Source organism: Tyto alba, unplaced genomic scaffold (assembly GCF_018691265.1).
Source record: "Tyto alba isolate M040663 unplaced genomic scaffold, T.alba_DEE_v4.0 Super-Scaffold_7, whole genome shotgun sequence".
Lineage (NCBI taxonomy): Eukaryota > Metazoa > Chordata > Aves > Strigiformes > Tytonidae > Tyto > Tyto alba.
Window position 1 is genome coordinate 12011172 of NW_024881328.1, and position 24304 is coordinate 12035475.

The following is a 24304-nucleotide window of genomic DNA, read 5'->3' on the forward strand; positions in this document are numbered from 1 at the left end:
AGAAATTTGTGCAATCAAATAATCAGCTATTAAAGTGTAACTACTTTTAGTACCTAGTAGCAGAATTACTATGGTGTGTATGCTAATAAATTACATGAACACATCATCACCGTAGCTCAGATTGAGATGTTAAAATCACTGCTGAATTATGAACTTAAACTTTCCATAGGAAATAGATTTCTCAGAAATGTCTAGGCTGCCACTTTTGGAAACACCAGGTCCATTCCACATATCAAGTTAGACACCCGAAAAATCAATATCCACTTTTGAGAATATTTGCCCACTTATTTAACTTTGCTATCAGCAGTAGATCTACAATCAAACTGGAAAAATAAAAGAAATATACACTGAAATCAGAAGTGCTGGCTCATTAAAAAGTCTAATCTTGCAAATAACGTCACAATATTCTCTAAATGCAAATATGTTTCCTGAAAGACATATATTTTAATGAGACATGAAGACAATTTGGGAGTACTGCAGAATTTCAGAAAACATGACCTGACTTCCAGATCTTACGTATCTCCTAATAAAAACAAGTGTTTATTTGAAAAATAATTATTCTGATGGTGAAAACAGGCTAATCAAAAGCAGGCTCACCCACATGTGCTGAAGTAGTGGAAGGAATCACAGGAACATAACTCTGAGCTGTACAAAGCTTTATAAATCCTAGACTTGCACAGATGCCTCGCATGCACAGATGCCCTGAATACCTGCACAGAATCTGGTACGGTGCACCACAGGATGATGGAATTTATTGTACCAACATGTCAATGTTCACAGGGATTTCCAGACATTCCACAGCCTGGTAAGAATCACTGCTCCAAATCTGCACTGGACATGCAAAAATTATGGGCTAATGTCTAAAACCCTTTTTTATCTGCACAAGATTTTCAAGTGAAAAAGGAGTCGTGTGGAAAAACCTGGATGTAATGTGATCTGACAGATTTACTAGCTTAAAGACCTCCATGCCAAACACCAGTGTGATCAAAAGTGAATCAGTTTCCTGTGTGACATGATAAAAAGAATAAAGCTCAAAGAGAATTATAGGGAAAGGAAGAAACTTGGTCAAATAAGAGTGGCCAGTCAGGTAGAATTTCTCTGAAAAATCACGTTTTTTCTTGCTTTATCTTCTATGGCTACAGCTGAGTTTTGATTGTAGCAGTGGTGACACTGTACAATAGGAAACAGCAATAGCAGCTGATTTCCTAGAACCCCTGCAAGTTTGCAGCTCTGGCAGTAAGAACAATCATGCCTTAACTTATGTACTGAATGACTATGATATAGGATTCAGGAAGAGGGAGTAAAATTAAATTAATTTTTTATGAAGTATAACTGTCCTTTATTGAAATAAGAAACAGTAGGCTCCCAAGAGCAATCTCTCTCCCTTATTTTGCCATTCTCCCATCATTTAGCATTCCGTGCATGGCAGACACAACCATTACCTTTGATTAACTACAGATACTCTACATCCCCACGAGACTTCTGCTTCCTTGCCTTTGGGAGCAATGGATTTTTATTGGGTAGGCTTCATAGAGAGTAATCTTAGATAATTTTATAAAACCGTTTTAAAAGTAACATCATTTGGTTGCTAATCCAAAAGAAGTTGCTTCTAACTTCTTGACAAACATAGAATTTTATTTATTTTTCCTAAAAATCAGTCACTGAGACTTCTGACCGTGCTCTGTTCTGGATCATGTTTTTTACCTCCCATGGATTATTCCTACTCATATTAAGATTCTTCCAGGATGAAGGGGAAAAAAAACAAACTAAACCAAACCAAAAACCAACAAAACCCAAGCATCCTAACTGATGTATTAGGACAAGCTTTCTACCCACGAAAACAAGGGAGCTGAAGTGTAGGACCAGGTGTGGTGTGGGCAGATCTTATAGAAGCTTGCACATATGGTTCACACAATGCATTGAATTGTCTAGTTCACAACATACTCTTGTAGCACTCCTTAAGCCTGTGTTGAGCGCAGCTTGCCAAATCAGGCTGAATAATGCCAGATTTTTTTAAAGGTGGGTGCCTAGAGGTAAAATGTTTGCCAAAGAATAAAACTATAAAAACCCTTTCTATTTTGAAAGTGCAAATTGGGAGGGAAAGAACGGGAATTTCTCTTGCTTTACACTCTTTCCAGACATTTAAGAAAGTTAAAACACTTCACAAGTAACATTCACTTCTGGACTTCATGCAGTGATTAATCTGAATTATGATATTCCTTTTCCAAATGCAAAATGCAAGGATACAAAAATCCTGATTCAGAGGATGTCTTAGAAATTGAATCCTACTGCTGAGAAGCAGAGTAGAAATATCTGACAGACTCCCTATCAACATGAATCAAGTCTGTCATTTAAGATCACATGCTACAGCTTTTTTTACATTCACGTTGCTACCTTTAACTTTCAAGTGCACACTTAAAAGGAAAATTCCAGTATGGTTTATCATATTCCCTTTTTATACAAAATAATTCCAATTAGAGCTGGCTGGAAACAAGAGTTCCATTTCATGACTAGTTTCAAGGTGCTCATATTTGATTTCTTTCCCAAAGGGTTCTTGGATAACCAGTTTCTTTCTCCCCTCACTCCTCTCTCTTTCTCCCTTGGGCATGTCAACACCCTGAAATGTGGCACAGGGAAAAGGTACTCAAGTCTTCAGAGAATCAAGCCAGCACATCTGGTCAGTTTGCCTCTTAATAAAGTCTAGTCTAAAGCTTAGGAGTCTAGAATGACTAAACTTTATTCAGACCTGAGGTCTGACTGGCCAGATCAAGTATCTGTAACTCATGAGTCCCTGCAATGCTTGTTTCTGAGCTGGTGCGAGGACAAGGACTCAAGGGTTTAAACTTGTCTTGCCCCTCTCCATTCACTTTGGATTTGATCAAGAACTCCAACCCCCAGCTGTGAAATTTTCTGAATGAAACTTAAAAGTCAACTTTATTTCCTCAATGAATTTCAGTCTCAAAGAAACAGCAATTTTTGACATATAATCCTGAATCAAAGAATTCCCACAACTTATGGAACAGTTCTGGGAGTGGAGACAGGTATTGCCCATACTTACTTATGTTAAAAGCCGATGTATGTGATATGTGTTGGGGTATTTTTGCTTGATATGCATTTTGGGGGTTTTGGGTTTTTCTTGGGTTTGTTTATTTATTTATTTATTTATTCCTCATATAAAATAGAGATCAAATTGTTCTGCTCACCTGAAGCCTGGACCTCCATGATGTATTGGTGTAAATCCTGCCCTTGCTGGATGACTTCAAAGGTCATGTTGTTCATGGCTAACTTCCGCTCAGTGTGACGCTGCAAACGCTGCTCAGCCAGGGTGAGGTCTTCAGTATTGAAATCATTCATTTGTCTCAGCAGATCTTCATTCCAGGCATCTAATTCTGCTGTAACCTTCATGAGCAGAAGACAGACACTGTATTAACTCAAGATCAATGAAAATTCTTACTCTCAAACTGTGTTTGGATTACAAAAGTAATTCACGTTTTGAATCTGATCCAGAAACCTCCAAACCACAGCCTGAGTATAATGGTCATGCTTAACATCTGACACCTTCTTTCTCCCTTATTTCATTCCAAAGGGCACTGTGAGAGAAGACCCATCATATGCATATGGATGGTAGAGATAATGTTGCTGAATAAATTCAAATTTAAAGTAAGAACTAACGCTTACAGAATTGAAAAATAATTTGTAACACCTGTGACCACATAAACCCCAAATGGCCTGTTTCTTAAAACATTTTGCAGCACACTGTATGTTACATATTACAGATGGAAATATTATTTATTCTATCTTCATAGAACTGAAATTATAAGCTGCCTCCAGTAAGCTCTAAAACAGGGATAACTAATACATTTTCAGAATTATTATTATTATTGAAGTAATGTATTGTAAACAGTATCTACCCATTGTTCACAGAAAATGCTGCATGAGACTAAATATTTTATTATGAATTTGTGAGTTAACCCCCACGAAATTGATTACAGTTGTACAATCAGCCCTATGCTGTGCTTTCAGGGACTTACAGTCTTTTATAAGGGTTTTTCTGTTGTCTTCAGTGGACTTGGGAACTGTATAATCTTTTTCTCCGGTGGATCTGAAAGCTTTTCCACTGGGGAATGAATATAAATTATTCACTTTTACAGATCGGGAAAGCACAGCAGAAACAGCATACTCAAGGGCTAGGTGAATCACCAGTAGAATCACAACTGGTACCTGGCTCTAACCAAAGACCTATATAACCTGCCAATAACTCATGGGAACATGCAAAATCTTCTGTTGCTTTCTTTGCTTCCTGACTATAACATGCAGTTGGACTATTTTAGCAGTCCTTTTACTGTATCTTCTCTATTTTACATTTTAGCCCACAAGTAGCCAGCTGGTATCAGTGTCCTCTGTTTTTGTGTGTTTAATTAAAGCAAGATTTAGCCTCCACCCAAACAGCAGTCTCAACAACCTAGATTCTGCTGCTGCAGACAAAAAAAGGGAGCATGCTAGTGACAATGAATGAGAGACGGGGGACACAAGGGAACTGGGAATTAAATAATGGATACAGGTTAGTACTGTGCAGAATACATTTTTTAAAGTATTTTAAAATTATTAAATAAATGCTTTAATTCTGATTCATAGGCCAATTCCTCATCTAAATTTCCACTTGTGCATGTTATGATGTAGTGAAAAGTTCTCTGTCTCTCACTAAAAGTGCTTTTCAGTGTCTGTGTGCAGTGAGATGTTTAACTTCCTAAGTAGCCAAGATTCAAAATTTTCCTTTTCAGAACACATACATTATATCCAACACAGGCACAGGAAGGCAACCCAATTGGTCCGGCTCCTTCTCACGTTAGTTAGAATGAATGGGAGTACACAGTTTTGCATTAGAATAGCAAATAAAAAGGTTTTAGGCTCTTTTTTAAGAGAAGCAGAAGAGCAGGTTAAGAACCTGAGACCTCAGCTGCAGGGCAAAAGGCAGAGTGTGGATATCCTGAGAGGCTTCTATTTTTCTTCATCTTGTTCCGTTGCCCATTCCACTCAATTACCTTTAAGTAATAGCTATCTCTACAGTCTATTTGGCCCACATTCCTGATTCCAGCAGCCTCTGATTCATTCACATATCATAGCTGTAGTCCATGGACTGGGGAGACTTCCTGGCAAATTTAATAGTTATGGAGAAATGGTCAAAGTAGATGCTGGAGAAGGGGTTTACTAGATACATTTACATTTAGAGACAGATCCTCAGGTAACAGTAATCAGAACTGAGGTGGTCTTGACCTTGTTTCAAACTACAAACAATGGAATTAATTTAGAGTAAGCGCAGGTTCCTACAGTCATGACAAAAACCACTTAAAGTTCAATGCAAAGCCATTTTTGCTCTTTCTAATGGAAAGGCATGTAATAAGTGAATCAGAAGAATTTTATTTTTTGTGAGCTACTAAAAATATTGTCCGAATTCATTGCATTGATTATTAGGTTGCTAAAACATGATTATTTGAAATTTGGCAAGGATTCACAAAGTACTTCCCAATTTCCTGTGAACATTCTCATGCATGTGCACTCAGGAAGAGGTCTAAAAGCATTTATAAGTGACAGCAATAGAAAAGATTGTAATAATCAAAGAATGTGTTACATTAGTTTGCTCTGACAGCCATGATGCTAAGATTGGGGGATTCCAACTAAAACAAAATCTCTTCATCCCATTTACACCTATGGACATCAACTTCAGGACTGGAAAATGCATATCTTTTGGATGGTTGAACTGTCAGGAGAGTCAACAATGGACATACGAAGGAATCAACAAATGTTCCCACAAGTATGCTGAGATCCAGCACTTCTACAAAACTGCCTGGGTAAACCTTTCTGCTGTGGTCCTGTTTCTCTTAGTAACTTTTCCATTTGGCTGGGGAAGGGACACTGATCACCATTGTTTTAATCATTAAATCTACAAAAAGTTCAACTTGAGCGCAGGGAAATGGCTGTTCCTGACTGTACTGCTTTTTTTCCCTTAGACCTGAGTGTCCAAGACAGGTCAGTAGCAGACAGGCATTTACAAACACTCAAGAAAAGGATGGCTTCCCAGGCAACTAGTGCTCTTCATGCCCATGTCAGCACCCAGCTTTCACCAGGCTCCTCACACAGGATGAGCTGCACCTAAACATCTACCTGTCCTATTAGCCATTGTAAGGTACTGAAGGGTTTATGCTCCATCATCCACAATCCCCAATTTAAATCAGTGCTTCCAATTAAAGAGGAGAGAACAGTGCAGGCAGTCAGGACACGAGCTGATAAACAATGTGAGATGCAAGGCCAGCCCATGGAGCTCCATGTCATATTGCCAGGACTGGGAACAGGGGCTGAGACTGCACCTGAGTGGCTTTGGGCAGTCAGATAGGTCCAGCGAGGCTTGTTAGCCCAGTGCCAGGAGCAGAGGCATAAAGAGAGGGGAGGAGGAAGGAAGGAGGTTAGTTGCCTCTGAGTGGGGGCTGATGAAGGAGTGACAATCATCCCATGTGCTGGGTTAGGGGAAGAGAGGAAGGAGTCAGACACAGCAAGAGGTGGAATACCACCAAATTTCTTAGGCGAAATGTGTACAGGAAGGTTGGGTACATTGCTCTGAGTAACTGAGACAAACAGATGGCTAGAAGGGAATCTAAAGCACATGAAGGCAAAGAAGCAATAGCAGAGCTGTGATAAAAACCCAGGTTTCCTGAATCCCAATCTGGTGCCCTATCCCAGAGACCATGCTGCTTGCATATCTCATTAAGACATTTCCTTTTCTCTCTGTACAGCCAATGCCTCAAAATCCCAGCATTTTCTGTACTTCAAACTGGACAATTTGGAAATGGTCCCAAAGTCTGGATTTGAGTCCCTAACTGGTTTGACTTGGGTATAGGGAAAATGATTTATTTTTCTTCAGGAAGAACCTGTAATTAGGCAGCTCTGTTAACTACAGATGTATATTTTTCGAGTCTAAAAAAGGACTTTGGATGCTTTCACAGATTGGTCAGGCATTGACATCTATGGTGAAACTTGGACTGCATCAGACAAAAGTATCTTATCTCCTAAGCTGTGGCAGAGTCAATTGTACTAGGCCTGTGTCAGTAATTTTCTCATAAATGAGGCTCACTTGACCATGAACTCATTTAATTCCCCTTTGACCCAGAAGAACAGCTGATTAGAGTTAACTCTGTTCATCTGCTAGATTTTTGGTGGGAAGAACTGACAACACTTCTTACAGTTATTCACTTTACTTCCCAGTGTTTGTGATTCTAAATAGACCTTACTGTCCCTCACATGCCCTGAGAGAAGCCCTCAGCTCTGCTCTGTTCTGCTGTGGCATGAGAGAGATATCATTACTAAAGCAGAAGGGTCATGAGAGCAGCAACAGTGGCAGGGCACAGGTCTGCAGCAGCAAAAGCAGCAGACTTATCCCTAGGTGACCACACTGTTCCAAGGAAAACTGCACACATGCCTCGTTGTCAGCCTCACTCCAGCCGACTCCTTGGAAGGAGCCATGTCATGTAAGGTTGGTGGCAAAGAAACAGCTCCCTATTACTAAAGGAAGGTCAAGTGACCCCAGAGTACTGAGAAAGGCACACCAAAACTAGTGCTTGACAATGAGTCTAGAAAGCACATTTCTTCATTCTTCACCTGAAATCGATGCTTCTGCTGCCATGATAATGGGAGGGAGCTAATGCTGGTAGTGAACCCATTATAGTATTAAATGAGGTATCCAAGATATCCTTATCAGAACAGTGGAGGCAGCACAAGAGTTAACTTCAGCACATTAGCAAATACTGGCTTTGTGCTGAGCTCCATACTGCTATGACAAGGCTATAATAGATACAGAGACTATGTCAGCCATGTCTGTTTTTCATGCAGACACAGAAACCACAGTCTAGACCACATACTCTTTAGGCAAAAATCCTCCTAAAGCAGCAACTCAATATAACCCAAATTCCCACCGTTGCAATACTGCTGCATTTGCTGCTTTCTGGATTTATCATGTTGCAACACCAGTAGATAACATTACTGAAGGGAGAGAGACATAGTTGTCTTCAATCCTGGAGGAATAGGAGAGGTATAGAGAAGAGGCACACGGGTGAAAAGTAACAGCAGTAATAACAACACCAGTAGCAGTCCAGCCATCTCATACCTACATTGCGGCCTGCATGAGAATTACGCCAAAGAGCCTACCTGAGCTGTAGCAGCTGCTGTGCAGGCAGCTGAACATCTACAATAATTGAATATCTAAATCCTAAGTATCTGTCTTTGATGTTGCTGCTGAGATTTTCTACAAAATGGTGCTACTGAGCCTTGAATGCTGCTTGCTTGGCCTTAATTCAAGGTTTGACACCTGAAGTCATCTTGTTTAATGCCAACCAGAAAATTTTGTTTGCCAACTGAAGGAGGTAGAGAGGGGAAATGAGAAATCAAGCAAAAGAAAGTAAATGTTATGTGGCAAATGAATCACATAGGAGCTGATATTTTGAAGTATGGGCTGAGGAAGGGCATATGAGGAGGAGGGAAAAAAAGTTCTATCCTGGGAGCAGAAGCTATCAACACAAAGAGAGTGGGCTCATGAGAAGGATCTGAAAAAAGAGAAAAGATGCTTGGGAAGAACAAGCAAATGTAGGAGGCAGGTTGCAAGAAAAATTATGGTGCGAGTAGGAGGAGGAGCAAAGGCGAGAAGAGTGGGTAGAGCATGGGGATGAGGCAGGACAGGAAGAACAGTCACACAGGCACAGGGCAGATCTGTACGGATCTCAGAATTAAGAAAAGGGAATACCTACCTCATTTCAAGAGAAAAAAAAGGTGGCAGCCATACAGCTGGGATGAACACAGAGTGAGGATGGATGAGATGAGAGGTCAGGTATGATCCAGGAAGGAATCAAAAAAAAAGGTAATTCTGACTTCTGGATGCTGAGGGAGTGTCTGTGAGCACAGAAAGGGGTTATCATGGAGTAGGGGAGACCAGATCTCTAAGGCACTAGGGATTGGACACCAGGGATAACAGCACTTGGCTCTGCAACAGCATTCAGAACAGGCTGGAAGAGCAGAGGACTGGATGTGACAGTTTAAGTGGATCTACGAGCAGACTAATATTGAAGGTATATGGTAGAGAAGATGTAGGTAGGAAAGTATGAGTGAAACTGTCTCTTCTACAGATCATGTAAGCAGAAAGTTTGCTGTTCCTCCTTCTCAGGCCTTGGTTTGGGCTGACAGTATGACAGTACTGTCACCCATTTTTTTGACAGACAGACAGAGATGCCACACTGGCTTAGTGGGGACTTGGGCCACTGAAGTGTGAAAAGGCTGTCACAGTGATGATTCTGCTCTGGTGCTTTTGGCTCCGGAATCCCCAAAATATCAAGAGAAACAATGGAATTCAGCTCCAAAAGACAGGGTGCCCAGGACAGCTTAGTGCTTGCCTCTCCTTAAAATGAAGTGATGTGCAGTTTGAAAACTAAGTATACATGGAAAAGAAAAACAAAAGCTCACTAACCATGAGATATTATAGGATTTCAGTTTATGAACAGAAGAGGCTGAATTTTTTCTTATCATTCCCTTTCTTTCAAATCTATCTCAAGATCTCTGTAATTCTTATTTCTAATAAAGAATCTCACATCTGAGTGTCCGTTACAAGTCAGTGAGGGGCTATAAAACCTCTTGCCCCTTCAAGCAGGCAGCTAATTCACTCGAAAGATTCTGCTAATGTTATAAACCTGGAATGGGAAACACAAGTGAGTTGTAAGTAACAGTGAAGTAAACTACTGTGAAAACTGGTTCCTGTTCCCTTCTAAACTCATACACAGGGATGGATATAAACAGCCAGAAGAGCCAGCAAGTGAAATCAAGGCTGAAAATTTTAATTAGCAGGTGAAAATGGAGCCGAAGAGATTGAATGGTAGAAAATTAAATATTGAACAGGTGAAGATTTTAGTGATCATGAAGCTTTTTTGAAAGATAACAAACAGCATACAAGATAAAATTTATTTTGTACAGTGGGAACACCCAGAATCCCTTCCAGGACTATGTCTTGGTCTAGGAACCACATTGCTCTAAGACTACAGTGAATAGGCTCTGTCTAGCATTGCACAGATCCATATGCATTGCAGGAAACAAAACAACACACACAAGGGAAGGAGCTGAGCAGCTCTGGGAAAAGGAGAAGGAAGTTTCTTTAGAGGGAACCAACAGCTGTTGACAGACAGGTATTGGCTGAGATCATTCCTATTCTCAGTCATAGATTTTTATAGAGGCCCACAGGTGAATTTGACCATCTCTCTACAGAAGATATAATGAAAAAATATGCAGAAAGACTCTGGATGGCAGCAGTTTTGTTAGGGGCTGCAACTCAGTGCATTTTACCATTTGTATCCTATGCATTTACTCAACATCGTGCTGTATATTAGCATTCATTCAAATAATGGTTAATAAGCCTTTACATGACTAATTCTGAAGGAAGGGACAAAGTATACTTGACAGATTTTACTGAGGATATAACTCTGGAATAAGATTATGCTCCATACGTGTAACGTGCTCAGTGTGGTGCCAGCACTGCTGCTAATGTCTGCCAACTATCGTCCCTGGAGTCTTACACCCTATTTCCTCATAGTGGATCAGCTACCACATTCACATCGCATGAAATCTCCTGAGTTACTTGGTTGGCTGCGTGTACTCAGTTGAAGTCTGTATCATATAGAAAGACTAACAATATAATCCTAATGATTCCACCTTGTCTTGAAATGCACAATGACTTGGTAAAGGAATAAAACATATCAGGCATCAAAGTTAGACACATTTCCTAAATAAAGAATGGGTTGTCATTTTATGGTTTTAAATCCTAAGCTGAATAGCCTCCCATAGGGATAGCTAGTCTCTCTCATGTTTCTGTTATGTCTGTTTCCAGGTGTTGTCATAGTTTGGATTTCATAATTTACCCCAAGAAGCCAGAGTGTAAATATCAGTCAATATAATGAGATTAAGGCAAGAAAGAACAGGCAGCACATGCTATTTGCCTGTGGGTTCAAATTCATATCTGCCAAACCTGCCTCGACTCAAGTACAACACAAAAGCTGCCTGGGCAGCTTAGAAGTCCTTAGAAGTCCTAAATGAATGCAGCTGGTCTGCCCTGCCAAAGAAACAGGCAGGTGGCTTCTCTTTACATAAAACACTTTTCCTTAAGACAAAATGCAACAATAGTTGGGAGACTTCACTGAAATACAAGAAAAGGCCCAATGATGCCTAAATTGGTGGAAGTTAATGTTGCTCATGCAGTAATCATTAATTCTGAAGTCCGTCCGGACTGCAAACCTCTGTCAAGAAGAGAAGATTATAGAGAAGCTCAAAAACCAGGAAGGTTACAAAGAAGGTGGGTACAATTCAAGTTTAGGAAAGAGTGTCAAAGGAAAGGGTTATATGACCTATGGCATGGATTTCAATATCTGCGGAGAAAAGGAAAAATGGGAAAGTTTCCAAAGAACAAGTGACAGTCAGACACTTTCTAAATAAAACTAAAGGCCAATCACTCAATTGCCATTTGCGAGTTTAAAAATTCCTAATACATTCAGTTTGCATTATTAATTAGAAAGGAGAGAAGGTAATAGGGAAAATTAACAGAATCGAAAATGTTCAGCACCAGAACTGGATGGAAAGAGACAACATGAGATGTAGCTATTCTGTGAGGCTGAGCTCGAATGCATGGCCTTCCCTAAAGCTGTTGAAAGCAGATGGGCTCCCACATCCGCATCCCTCTGGCTTCCACTAGAGAGATGCAAGTTTTTCCTCCCACCAGAGCTCCCAGGGAAAGGTCCTCCTCACAAGGGATTCTCTGGAGCACAAGAACCCGAGAACCAAGGGTGAGAACACAGACCTGAGGGGGGAAGATGGGAAACACAATGCTTGACAAGACAGAAGCAGAAAAGAGGACAAAGGGGTTCTAGTTTGGGAGGTGGAGGGCCCACTTTTTGCAGACAGTTTGTGTGGGTGCAGGAAGGAGAGAGATTAACACAGCTGCAGCAGGCAGAGGGGGTTTCTTAGGGATACGTTCAATATGGCACTACTCTTTGGACAGATGGAAGGGGGCTTATCTGGAATTGAAAAGGAGAAATTCATTTGACACTCATACTGGTGCACATTATTTCACTATTCTTAACCTATGGAGGATCAAGGCTATTATGGAAAATTAAAACGTAAATACATTTCCAGTCATAGTTCAAAGCTACTTGTCTTTAGTAGAAAAAAGAATTAATTCCCTGTTTTAAATTTCATCATCTTTTTCCCTTAAAAGCTTAGAATAGTCAACCATCAGAAATAATATGTGTTTTTTAATTACAGTGATAAAAAATCTTTTTGCTTCTCAACAATAGCATGAGATATTTTTGTTAATTTTGATAAGAGCTTCCTATTGACTTGGAATTTTTATTATATGGCTGAGGCAACTGACTGAAATCTGCTTTCTATGGATCATTATTGCATCAGTTTGAACCAATTCAGCCGTTGTTTGAAATGCATAGCATACATGTGTCTTTTAATATTTTATTTCAAATTGCTTTTCTTTGTATTATCCATCAAACTGCTTTTCTTGTTTAAGCACTAGATGTATTTATAAAATTTAAGATACTGATCTGGATATATTTTTCATTATGTGTTCAGTTATAAATTGTCATAATTATTCTAAAATAAAAATTATTTTTCAGAAAGAGGGAGCTTTCTGAACAAAATCATAGACTCCCCATGAAACATGTTCTCAGATTTCCTTGTGATATTAATCTTGCAGAGGGAATTCAGATGTTCTTATGATAAAAAATAGCAAATCTACAGTGACAACGAAGTGGTGATTTTCTTTAAAATCCTTTCTAGCTCATCTTATTTTAGAATACTGTGAAGCACATTTCCAATTTTAAATATCTTAATGTTTCACAGCCACTCTAAATGTGTCTGTGAATACACAGAAGAAGGATTCATGCAGAAACCAAACAGCAGGATCCACATAGTATTCCCATCTCTGGCACCACATATGGAGGGGACTAGGATAAATCACATCATCTCCTGATGCCTCAGTTGCCCCATCAGTAAAGCAATCCACGGTGGTGACAGCCTTTGAGATCTATGACTGAAAGACTACGTACAAAGAAAAATAATTTAAAACCAGTGATTTTTATTTTTTTTTAATATCTTTACTTAAATCAGAATAATTCTAGGTTCAGACCTAGAATTTTCAGTGAAACAGGCTGAGATCTTAATGAATGACTCACATGGGCTAACCATATACTGCCTACAGACACATCTGGGTGTACCAGAAGCACATACTTATTTTCTTTTTTTTTTTTTTTTCCTTCATTTTTGAAAACACAGGTGTCATTTATGGGACTGTACAAGTATATGCATTCACACCCCATTTATATCTTTAGAGTAAATGTCACAATTATTCAACATTTGCCACACCACTGTATCAAAATATCTTATATTTAAATATAGGAGATACTACAGTTACTGCAGACTCCTGAATTTTGAATGTAGTGTTCTTAAAGCAAAGTATGTCATCTAACGTGAAATACATATATTTATACTTATACACACATGCTCACAAAGAATACTGTCTCTCAGTGCCAAGGAGGCTGAATATAACTGGTAAGTAAAATGAAACTATTCTAATTTACATAAATAACAAGCACTGTAGAAGAAACTTCAGTACAATACCTAGCGACGCAGTCACAACAGGAAAGCTCAGATAATCCTCACTGATTTCTATCTCTGGCATCCTGTTATAGATCAAGACACCTAAACCCCTCTGTTTCCAGCCTTTCATTCCACTATAATTCATCATGCCATGTCTTAAAATAAACACAAAGTATAACACAGCATTCTAAGGCTCCCATTAATTGTCAGTACCCACCTTGAGATTACCTACAGATTTACAAATAATACCTTCAGGAATACATCATCATAAAACACTTGAAAGTGCTTCATGAACTGAACAAGCACCAGTGGGATACTGTAGGAGGAACACACCCCAGAAGGGACATAAGTGCTGACACCTGACTTCCATGGATTTTGTGCACAAGTTAATTTACATATTGTTCTTTTTGCATCATGTCCTATCAGAAATACAGCAAGTAATTAATGAGATTGGCTGGAGTCTCTAAAGTTTCTCTGTTGAAGAATACCTCAATTATTAACATTTTAATGAGTTTTCCATCCAGTGCTTTTAATTTAAAAACAGAAGTACAAAACATAACTGAAAGACCCTTTTTTGCACAAGGACATAAAAATATACTTTTAACTTTCCCCCCTTTTTTTTTTCCTTTTTAAAGAAATCCACTGTGATGCTTAAAAAGCCCATGTTTTAAATATCCCTTCCTTTCATGAATAACATGTTTTTTCACTTGGTGGTTTAAAGCCAAGCATGTATCTGTTTGTACGCATCTATGTTTGTATTTGAAGAGACAAACCTCACTAATAAGTGATAATGAACTTTGAAATCCCTGAGTGACTAGTATCAATAAAGAGTTAGAACAGTGGCATCTTATAAAGCTTCTCTGCAAAGCAGGCAGATTCTCAGCATAGCCAGCTATGCAGACACAACTCTATTTCATTGCATTCTAGCAGTATATCCTAAAGCATATTTTGAGCTTCAACATGCCTAATTTAAAGCCTGGTTGTAATTCTCTCTCATCCTCACTGGACAGCTGAGCACAATCAAACAGCTCCAGGTGTATCCTAACAGAGTATGTTTGCATATACTCCCCCTCCCACAGCTCTACCTTTCTCAGGTCACGCAGACAGCTCTTACCTCAATGGTGTACTGTTCAAAAATCCGGAGCTGAAGGAAAATATCTAGCTTAATCTTCCTCTCATGGAAGAGCTCTTCCATCTGTACCTGGGCCTCGTCGAGCTGCTGAAGGACAGATTCAATGTGGCTGATGGAGCTATTGTGTGGAGTCTTATTGTTTGAAACAGCGGAGTCCCTGTAGCAAGGTAGAGAGCATGGTTAAAGCTGAGATTTAAGGCAGGCAAAAGAGCAAGAAATACACATTTGTGATTCTGCGTGCTGCTGAGAAGTAAACCCAAGCACAAAAGGTTTAGTGAAGGTGTATGCAACACATCTCTTCTACTCGCTGAAATCCTGCAGCTCCTGAGCTCGGCACAAAGTTTGAACAAAGGGATCATCCTTTCTTGTGTCATGACACTGTGACCTTACACACTTGGGAGGGGAATGAGAGGAGAACGACACCTCAATCTCAATGGCTCTCTTGAGGAGACTGGCTGGCAATCCCCTTTAATTCTACAGAGTGATCTGCTTCAGTCTACACACACCAAGCTCAGAGATGCTATTTAGCCACCTGGACCTTTACAAGTTGATTTTGTGCATTTTCTTTATTACTTACAGATTAATTGAATCAGAATTACCAGCATTTTAGACCAACAGGTAGGGATACCTTGATTTCCTCTGGATTACAAAGGACAGCAATAGATGCAGAATGCATTGCAAAAAGCTCCACTGAAGGAAAACACCTTTTAAACACTGTAAGACAGACTCTGACTTGTCTTTTCACTGGGGTAAATGAAATGAGACATGCCTGTGACAGGTCAGATACTGCTCCATCTACACAGTCCATATACAGGGAGCAGACAGAGCTAGCCCTTTAACTGGTGGCCTAGGACCAAGGGGAAGTTTGCTGTACCTGAAAGAAGTCTTAGCATGGACATAGGACAGTCCTGACAGTTTATTTTCTATTTGCCCTCTTACAATATATTAATAGGCTACCTATGGTTTGTTATGTCTTCAGTTAATTTATTTCAATGAGTGTTTTATGGTTAAAGAGCCCTTGCAGACATAAAGAACTGAAATTTACCCTTGAATGTGCCACAAAAGGTCCCCCAACTTTAACAGGAACCAGAAAGGAAACTCAAAGGCCATAATTTAATCTTGGCTTTGGTACTTCACCTAAAACAAGATTTAGATGCAATGGTTTTCTCTGTCCATCCCGCTCAAAGGCGTGTGCCAGCAGCTGCATTATTTGGCATACTTAAACCAAGCCAAGTGAAACCCCATCAAATACACTGTTGGAAAGACCTGTGCACCGGTAGGATAACAGTATGAAGCGGGTAATCCAGCAGGTTTTACCATCAATATCTACCAGTCTCCAGTTCTGCCTTGGAGAAGGTGGCAGAGGGCAATTACAAATCCAACAGCACATACTGGACTGTTGGTGCACCAACAAACTCCCATGTGTGCAACAAACCAGCTGACAATATTGGAAGACAAGCAAAATGTTCGGCAATGCTTCCAGGTCACTTCATTGTTCCACAGGGACCAAATGCAGCTGGGAGCCATTCTTCTGTCCAGCTAACCTCGACCGCTGAGCAGAGGTGCCCATGGAGTCTCCTCACTGTGGAAGAGTGCTAGTGTGATCCCAGATTTTCGGTTTTTATTTCATTTTTCTGGGTTGAATTTTCCCTCCACAAACATTTAGCAAAGCATTCATAGTTTTCTACAGAACTTGACTGAAATGCTTGTGCTTTGCTCTTGGCAAATTATCATTACACGGGGTCAGATCAAAACAACGTACAGTCAAATGTTAATTGAACACTGCCAGTGAGCCTAATTGAGAAAAAAAAAAAAAAAGTGTAACATTTTGCAGATGCTTTAAATTGAAACTAGGCACTGATACACAGAGTTATTTTAGGCAAGTTTAAAACACACCTTTGAGGTTCTAAGGCAACAAAACACACGTGTTACTCTGTTTTCATTATTTGTCTTGAAGGAACAGAACAAGCATTTGCCTGAACAACTGAAGCCTAAGAATAAAATTTAAAATACAGAATACTATTAACCCTTCAGTTTGCTCTTTGGATGAGTTTCAACACTTTTTCCTCAAATACTTTGTTTGGTACACTGAACTTCGGATGCTCCAGCATTATTCTGAAGCAATTACTACCAACTTCCCATACTTATAAGGGAATATTATACCAATATTACTCTCTCCAGGGGATATGGTTTCTGCCCCACTCTGTCAGTCTTATGTTTTCACCTTCTTGGTGACCACAAGGTCTCTCTCTGCCCCCACATTACAGCTGTACAGTGGAATGATGAATGAAAATAACAAGGTGAGATTTTGAAACTACAGCTTAATCTGAGGCCACATTCAATCAAGTTCTGTTTCCTTCAGTCAGCACCTGTCTTCTATAAAATGACATGAAATACGTCTTCATTCAAATGCAGGATTATTACTGTTCATATATTATCTAAATGACTCAATGAATTATTCAAGACTGGTGTTGAGTAATCTCTCATGGGATGTAAAGACACACTTGGTTTTAGAATTCTTTTTCATTAAACATTTCACTCTTCAAATCAAGCCACACTTGCATTTCAGTGGCTGATGCGATACAAAATTTAAGTGTAATAATCCAGTATTTTTTCACAGTCTCCAAAGATAAATCCTTGACAATTGCTATATTTGATATTTGGTTTGAGAAAGATCTTCCAGAAAAAGAAATTTCTGAGATTGGATGCTTCCACCACAAAATTTCTTGTTCTGTCTGGTGGTGAGAAGTTCTGGGAAAGAATTCAAAGAAGACCCTTACTAGTCTCTGAAAAGTTACAAATTAGAGTTATAAAATGCAGGGAAATTATTGGAAAAAAACCCACAAACTAAACTTTGGGGAACAGAAGATTGAGCTTAGTGCAGTGCTGTTGAGTTTGTTCAGAATGAACGCTGGGCTCCTGAACCACTTTCAGTGCTTTAACTGGGAGAAAGCTTAGTGAAATGTACCCGTTATCAAAATCTCATATGCTGAACTGCTGTAAAGAAGGCAAGATGCATAACTCTTCACTGTCTTTTCTTTTGCCCCTAACTTTCAAAATCATTGTTTTTCCTTTCACAGATGTGCAGAAATATTGCCCCCAGCAGCACTGCTAGAAATGCAGTTCAAAAGATTTGCTTCTGTTGACTGCTGAGAAAATGATCACCTCAGTAAAACACTGATAAGGAAGAGTGAAAAAAGTGTTTCCAATGCTAACCATGACACGGACCATGTTGTTAGCCAGGCCTGTTTTAACCTTGATAGGTATGATCTCCTGATGCAGAGTCACTGAAGGCCCTGAAGACCTTCTGTGAAGAGCAGTTCCAGGCATTGTATTTAATTAGTTCAGGCAGCTAAGCTTTTCCTAAGCTATCTGGAGGAGACACAGAGCGCTATTACACAAACAATCTTCTCTAAACCAGTATCTGTACTCTCAGAGATAAGGACAAGAAAAGTAAAATTTTTCAAAGCCCCATTAATTTTATTGGTTTTAACCTGTGCTATGACATGTGCGATAGCAGCAATGTGTTTCATTCTCTTCATTTTTGTAGCATTTGCAATCTTCAGCTATTCTACACGGAAGGTACAAGGTGATCCACACTGTGAAATGCAATCCTATCTTAAGGAAAGATAGCAGTAATTCTAATATTTCCTCTTTACCTTTATCTGTGTATTCTTTATTTTTGCCAGCAGCCACAAAAGCTGATAGAGTGTGCACATACAGAGGTGGTTTCATGTTTTTCTTAAAGTTCTGTTTTACTTTTTGAAAGAATCCAGGAGCGCATTACAGGCTTTGAAGTTAGTCAGAGTGCTCAAAACCAACACTTAAGTCAGAGATCGTCTTGACAGTTCAGCTCTGCAAATCTCTGCGTGCATTCAGGGTTTCTGTCCTTCAGACAACTGTTCTCTCTGTATTTGGTTTTAGCTTTCTTAGAAGCAAGGGATCATTCTGCACAAATATGTTCACCCTGTTCTACCTTGCTCACTGCCCAGAAAACAAAACAGACCCCAAACCCATTTCTTTGTTGAATACAGCTGCCACAAAATCTGCCTTGGGATTTCACAAATGTTTAGGCACCAGTTCCAAAAAAAAGTCCCAAACCTGAGGCCACCCTTACTTTTCAAAGACTAAAACTAAGAATTGGCTAAGTTTACATTAAAAAAAGGTGAAGTCCCACAGGCGATGCCCTGGTTCACCTCTTCTCCTGCATGACTTTGCAGCCATGACACCAGCCTTTCTCCAATAACTGCTATTCATACTGATGCTCCACTGACCTCAGCTCCAAATATTACCCTGGCCACTCTCCAAATCTGCATGCTGCTTTCCTACTGACTCAGGTGCAGGCAAAAAGCTTTAGGCCAATCCCACAGCCAACAGCAGGACTCCTTCAATACAGACATTTACTGCAACTCCACAAACCACCCCACACTCCACCTGATGGGCTTATACAGGGTCCCTTTCAGGCTCTTCTCCATGGGTGTTCACGCTGAAATGATGTTATGCAAATAGGTAGGATGAACAACAAAAAAATCCTTTACCCCAGAATTTCACTGCCATTTTTGTAATCTCAAAGAAACGCCCTAAACTTTGCTAAAAGTTTATTTGCATGAAGGGAAATTACCATGCAGACCTTTGACTGACCTGTTATGGCTGGTCATACATACATTCTTAGCTAAAACCCCCTTCTTCCGGCAGCTCACTTACCAAACACAGCATGTTTCCTTCCTACTTATCAGCAAAGATGAATGGATGGATGGAGCCTAGCTATGTCTAACACCTGATCCTTCCTTTCCAGCTCTGATTTCAGCAAGAAATACCACACCTTGGGTCCCTTGCTCTAGCACTGTGATGCAGGAAAGGTACATACCGCAAGACTAGGAATTTACACAGGCTCTCCTGTGTGGTTGCCTAGGGCTGAATGACAATCAAAACCTAGCAAAGCCCTTTCAAATTTCTCTCTCCGTTTTTTTTTTTTTTTTTTTTTTTTTTTTTTTTTTTTCTGATCCACTGGAGAAGATTGCATCCAGAGTGACAGGAAAAAGTACAGAGGAAAGCTCAGCACATGGTTATAATAGGACTCAGGACTCCACGAGGGCTCTTAAGAGCAAAGCTTCACCAGAGTCCTTCATTATCTAGAACACTTTAGGCTTCTCCTATCACAGGCCATGGTTTTGTGTACTTCTCAGGTGAGAGTTGAAGGCATCAGGCTAGGAAAGCTCAGGGTGAGGAGGATGGCATAAATCTCTGGGACAGACTCTGGTGAAATGCATAAGACCTGGCAGATTTGCATATTATATATGTATACAGAACGTAGACACTATACACATGTAGCTACGGGCAATCTGTAACAATAAAAAGATCTAAAGAATAAGTGATATATTGGACTTGGTTAATTGCTCAGTAACATCACTAAAAGGCAGGAAAACTCCACCGCTGTCAACAAAGTTAAAGACACAGAAAACCACTGTAAATAAGAACAAACGAGAGAGACCTCACAGCTACAGGTTTTATATAATCTTACTCTGCAAACATTTGTTCTTGTACACTTACGGACTGAGAAAGCAAAAAAACTCCAACTTCTTGGAGCCAGTCTCTTCATGTATTTTAGATTGGGTAATATGAGTTGTTTTAATTAATAATGCAAGTAGAACTGGAAGTATAAGACCCTTTTTGACACCATGAATAAACCCCACATTGACAAAGATAAATAGAAGGGAGCTGCATGGAAAATGAAAGAGTGAAGATTGTTAGACACGTGTATATTTTATTAAGAAGAATACACTTCTACATCAGGAGTAATCATATAAATCATGAGGCCTCAGCTCACAACCGCTTAACAATCTTCTATAAATACCAACTAAAAATATTCACCTGAAACACATTTGTTTCAATTCATTTCACTGTGTCTATAAATAATCTCTCTGACAAACAGGAACCCATGCTGATCCATAAAGTACTCTAATCAGTCCACACAAATCACTTTGCAATTTCATTAAAATACTCAAAGAATCTGAAGAATCATAAATAAGCAAAGAATTAATAAACTCTCCCAATTAATCCTGATTTACAGGTCCCTATTTTTATGCACACCTAAACCACAGCATACATCAGATTTCTCAACACCTGTCTTCCAGGTAGATGCTTACCTGAGCTGTTGAATTAGATCTTCCCCTTCTTTAATAACATTAAGGGTAGCATCCAAGGTGGCTGTTTGTTGCTGCTGAAACTGCTTGATAAGCTCCTGAACCGCATCCACAGAGTCAGCACAGACATCCTCTAAGAGCTCCTTCTGCAGATCTTCCATCCATGTCCACAGCTGGGAAGGAGGGGAGGGAAATATAAATCAGAGAGGGATTGAGATTTAACCCTTTTGCTCTCTAATTCCAGATCAGTAAGCATTAACTAGGGCTGCATGTTTCACATGAAAACTGACCTAAACTTTCTAAAAAAAAAAGATACATTGGTTATTGATTCTGGTTGATACAATTCCATTTTAAGCAAAAGAGTAAAATAAATATAGTATCAGGTAAATTTTTCCAAAATTAGTTTGCATTTCAGTTTATTATATGGCAACAACTAATTATATTATTCTGATTAACTTTTAACACAAGTAACAAATTTAGAGTGCCCTACAGCTGTGATAACCTAATCCTTTCAGGAGCTGTGTGCTATCAGCTGCTATTAATTTCACATGCAGCTGAAGCCTGTTGCAGAACAGACCTAAAATTTTTGATATGTATGTATGATACTGGCTGAAATCTAGCTGTGCCTGCTCTGCTATGCCTTCTCAGGCAGAAGGTTTTGTGGAGGGTTCGGGGTTTGGTTGTTTTTTGTTGGGTTGTTTTTTCTGTTTTTTTTTTTTTTTTTTTTTTTTTTGTTGTTTTGGGGGGGGGGGGAGGGGGACAGGGGAAGGTGGGTTTCTGCCACTTATGCCCCTCCTCAAAATGGACCTCAGACTCCGCTTTACTTTGGGGAAATCCAAACATAGGACACAGCAATATCACCAATCAATCCCATGCAGATCCATTAATTTTAAACAGTCTTGACTACCAATTTCAAAACAACAACAAATCATTTGAGTAAGTGCTTAGATGAGAATTTCCAGCCAGCTGTTCATCAGAGATCTGGACAGTGCCAGGCAAGCCCCAGCAGCCTCCCCTTGGCTGTAAAGGCTTAAAGTGAATGGAGGTTTCCCCTTTAAGCTTGCTCTGAAAAGTGAGTGTAAAATTGCACCAACTGAGCTGGCAGTCTGCCAGCAAATCCTAATGACTCCACCAGAGAGACTATTTTCTGTGCCATGCCTGCCCCATTAACCCACATTCTGCTGGTATATTCTGCAAGGTAGCAGGGAAGTACAGGAGTGGGAAACAACACACGGTACCACTAGACTGGGGAATGTCACAGGATGCGGTGCTGGCGGCAGCAGGGCTGCACTTCTGCCTGCCGTTCCAGGGAGCTGCAGAGCAGTTTGTCTCAAAGGGAGCTAGAGGTACACATGAAGCAGATGACAGACGTTGTGTGGGGGTGGCAAAAGAGCTGGTAAAAATGTTCCTGTTCAAAACGAGCCACACAGGATCCCCGTCCTACAGGATTTCTTCTGAAATTGCGAATTCTGCATGTCCATGTAAAACGAGAGGAGGAGAGGGACGTCTTAAGTGCCAGCTGGCAAGGCTTCTCACAATTAGGGCCCAAACCTAAGGCCAGTCATCGAATGTTACGCTATATGCATGCTACAGACTTCAAGGATATCACCCTGATCTAAACCAAGATAATCAAAATCAGAACCTGTCCCAGAACTGCTCATGATATTGGAAAATGGTGAACCCAGCTCCCTGTGCTCTGTCCCCACCTCTGCTACTGACTCCTTGCTTGACAGACTTACAAAACAAGTTTTAAAACGTATGCTTAATTTGAAGGCTTTTCAATTAGATTTTCAGTCAGCTTTGAATATTTTGGGTAAATGCCTCTGTTTATTCATAAATAGCATAATCATAATGGCCTACCCTACTACTGGCCTAAAATGGAATGTCTGATCAGGTTATTTACATATTTTCATGTTCTCCGGAGAAAGCCATGATACAAAAAGTCAACTATTAATAAAAGAAACAAATATAATTAAGTAGTCAGGCTTGTGAAATAAATGAAAGAATTAAAACATGTTTAAAGAACTGAATAGAGATCTTTTTCATTTGTGGCCTGAGGTCCAGTTGCTGAACTTTAGGAAGCCGCTGTAAAGGACAATGCATTAATGCCTTTATATAGGAATTACATTCAGAATCTTCCTGGTTTTGATCTGATCCCTGCAGCCACTCAAACAGTAGGGACAGCTGGACTATAACAGGCGAGGACCAGGTTGTTGGGGAATATTACTTTCTCTGCTTATCAGATCTTCAAGTAATAGAGCACTTTGTAAATATAGAAGAGAAAAATGACCATTCATATAAATCATTGTTCTGTTTTGAGCTGGGAAAGCCAGTAGTTTTTTAATTTCTTGGTGTTCTTTATCATACTTAATTTTTCCACTTAAGATAACAAAAAAAAATATCAGGGAATTTCCTTTACAAAAATTAAATTGCAATTGAGAACTTCCTTCATTGTTAGAAATCTGATGTTTTCTTGAAATTATTGTGTTAGAAAGGGCAGAGGAGGAAGATTCCAATCCCCCACGGTGACTTCAGAGGAAAACCCTGTTTTCAAGTGTCTCCAGAACCTGACTTTCAGCAGCAGCCAAAAGGATTTGGACATTTAAGATCCTAAGCCACTTTTTCAGTATGAGTCTAAATCAAAGCAGTTTTGGAATACTTAAACATAAACTGTACTGCACTCACCTGGAACTGAAACTCCCATTAATTGCAGATAGCACTCAAATATATTAACTCATATTAGCTTCAGATGTTTCCATTAATGACCTCTGATTGTAAGGATTTGCATAATAAAATCTATCAGAATCTGGGTCATCCTTGACTCAGAGGCCTTTAATCCTTTAGACTCAACCAATCCCTGGGAAATCCTAATACAAAGAATCAGTCAATATTAATAAGATTAGGAAGATGTTTCAGGAACCATTTACAATAGGAACCCAATTTAAAAACCTCCTAGGTTATATTCTACACCTAACAGCACCTGAACTAAATTACTACCAAGCCCCACTTGAATGCCACAGCAAGGAAAAGATGAACTCCCTGTCACTGCAACACCAGAGTCAGAAGAGCTGTTAATCATAAAATAAAAATCACATCCTGTTTGTCACAGCTCAGGAAAATCAGTCCCTATTAAGGCTTGATATTCAATTCCAATACAACTGACTGATTTTAAAAAATCCTGACTATTAAACCCCAAATCACCAGTCACCTTGTGCATTTCCTAATTCATGCTGTGACCTACTCTAAACAGCTAGCTAATTTAGACTGAGTGAACTGTTTCAATTTTTCATTGAAATTTGACATATTACACAGGACAACTTTTATCTCATATTTTCAGAAACCAACT

The 24304-nt window shown here is 39.5% G+C and overlaps 1 protein-coding gene across 11 annotated transcripts in view; it reads right to left on the minus strand.

Moving 5' to 3' along the window:
* KALRN (kalirin RhoGEF kinase) overlaps nt 1-24304 on the minus strand; it is a 523685-nt gene that overhangs the window by 182859 nt on the left and 316522 nt on the right. For all 11 annotated transcript variants that reach the window (XM_042784358.1, XM_042784355.1, XM_042784351.1 and 8 more), the window contains exons 12-14: nt 20962-21131; nt 14798-14972; nt 3204-3399 (exon numbers count right to left, since the gene is read on the minus strand). In XM_042784358.1, the coding sequence (XP_042640292.1) occupies nt 3204-3399; nt 14798-14972; nt 20962-21131 (541 nt within the window). The remainder of the gene's footprint in view (nt 1-3203; nt 3400-14797; nt 14973-20961; nt 21132-24304) is intronic.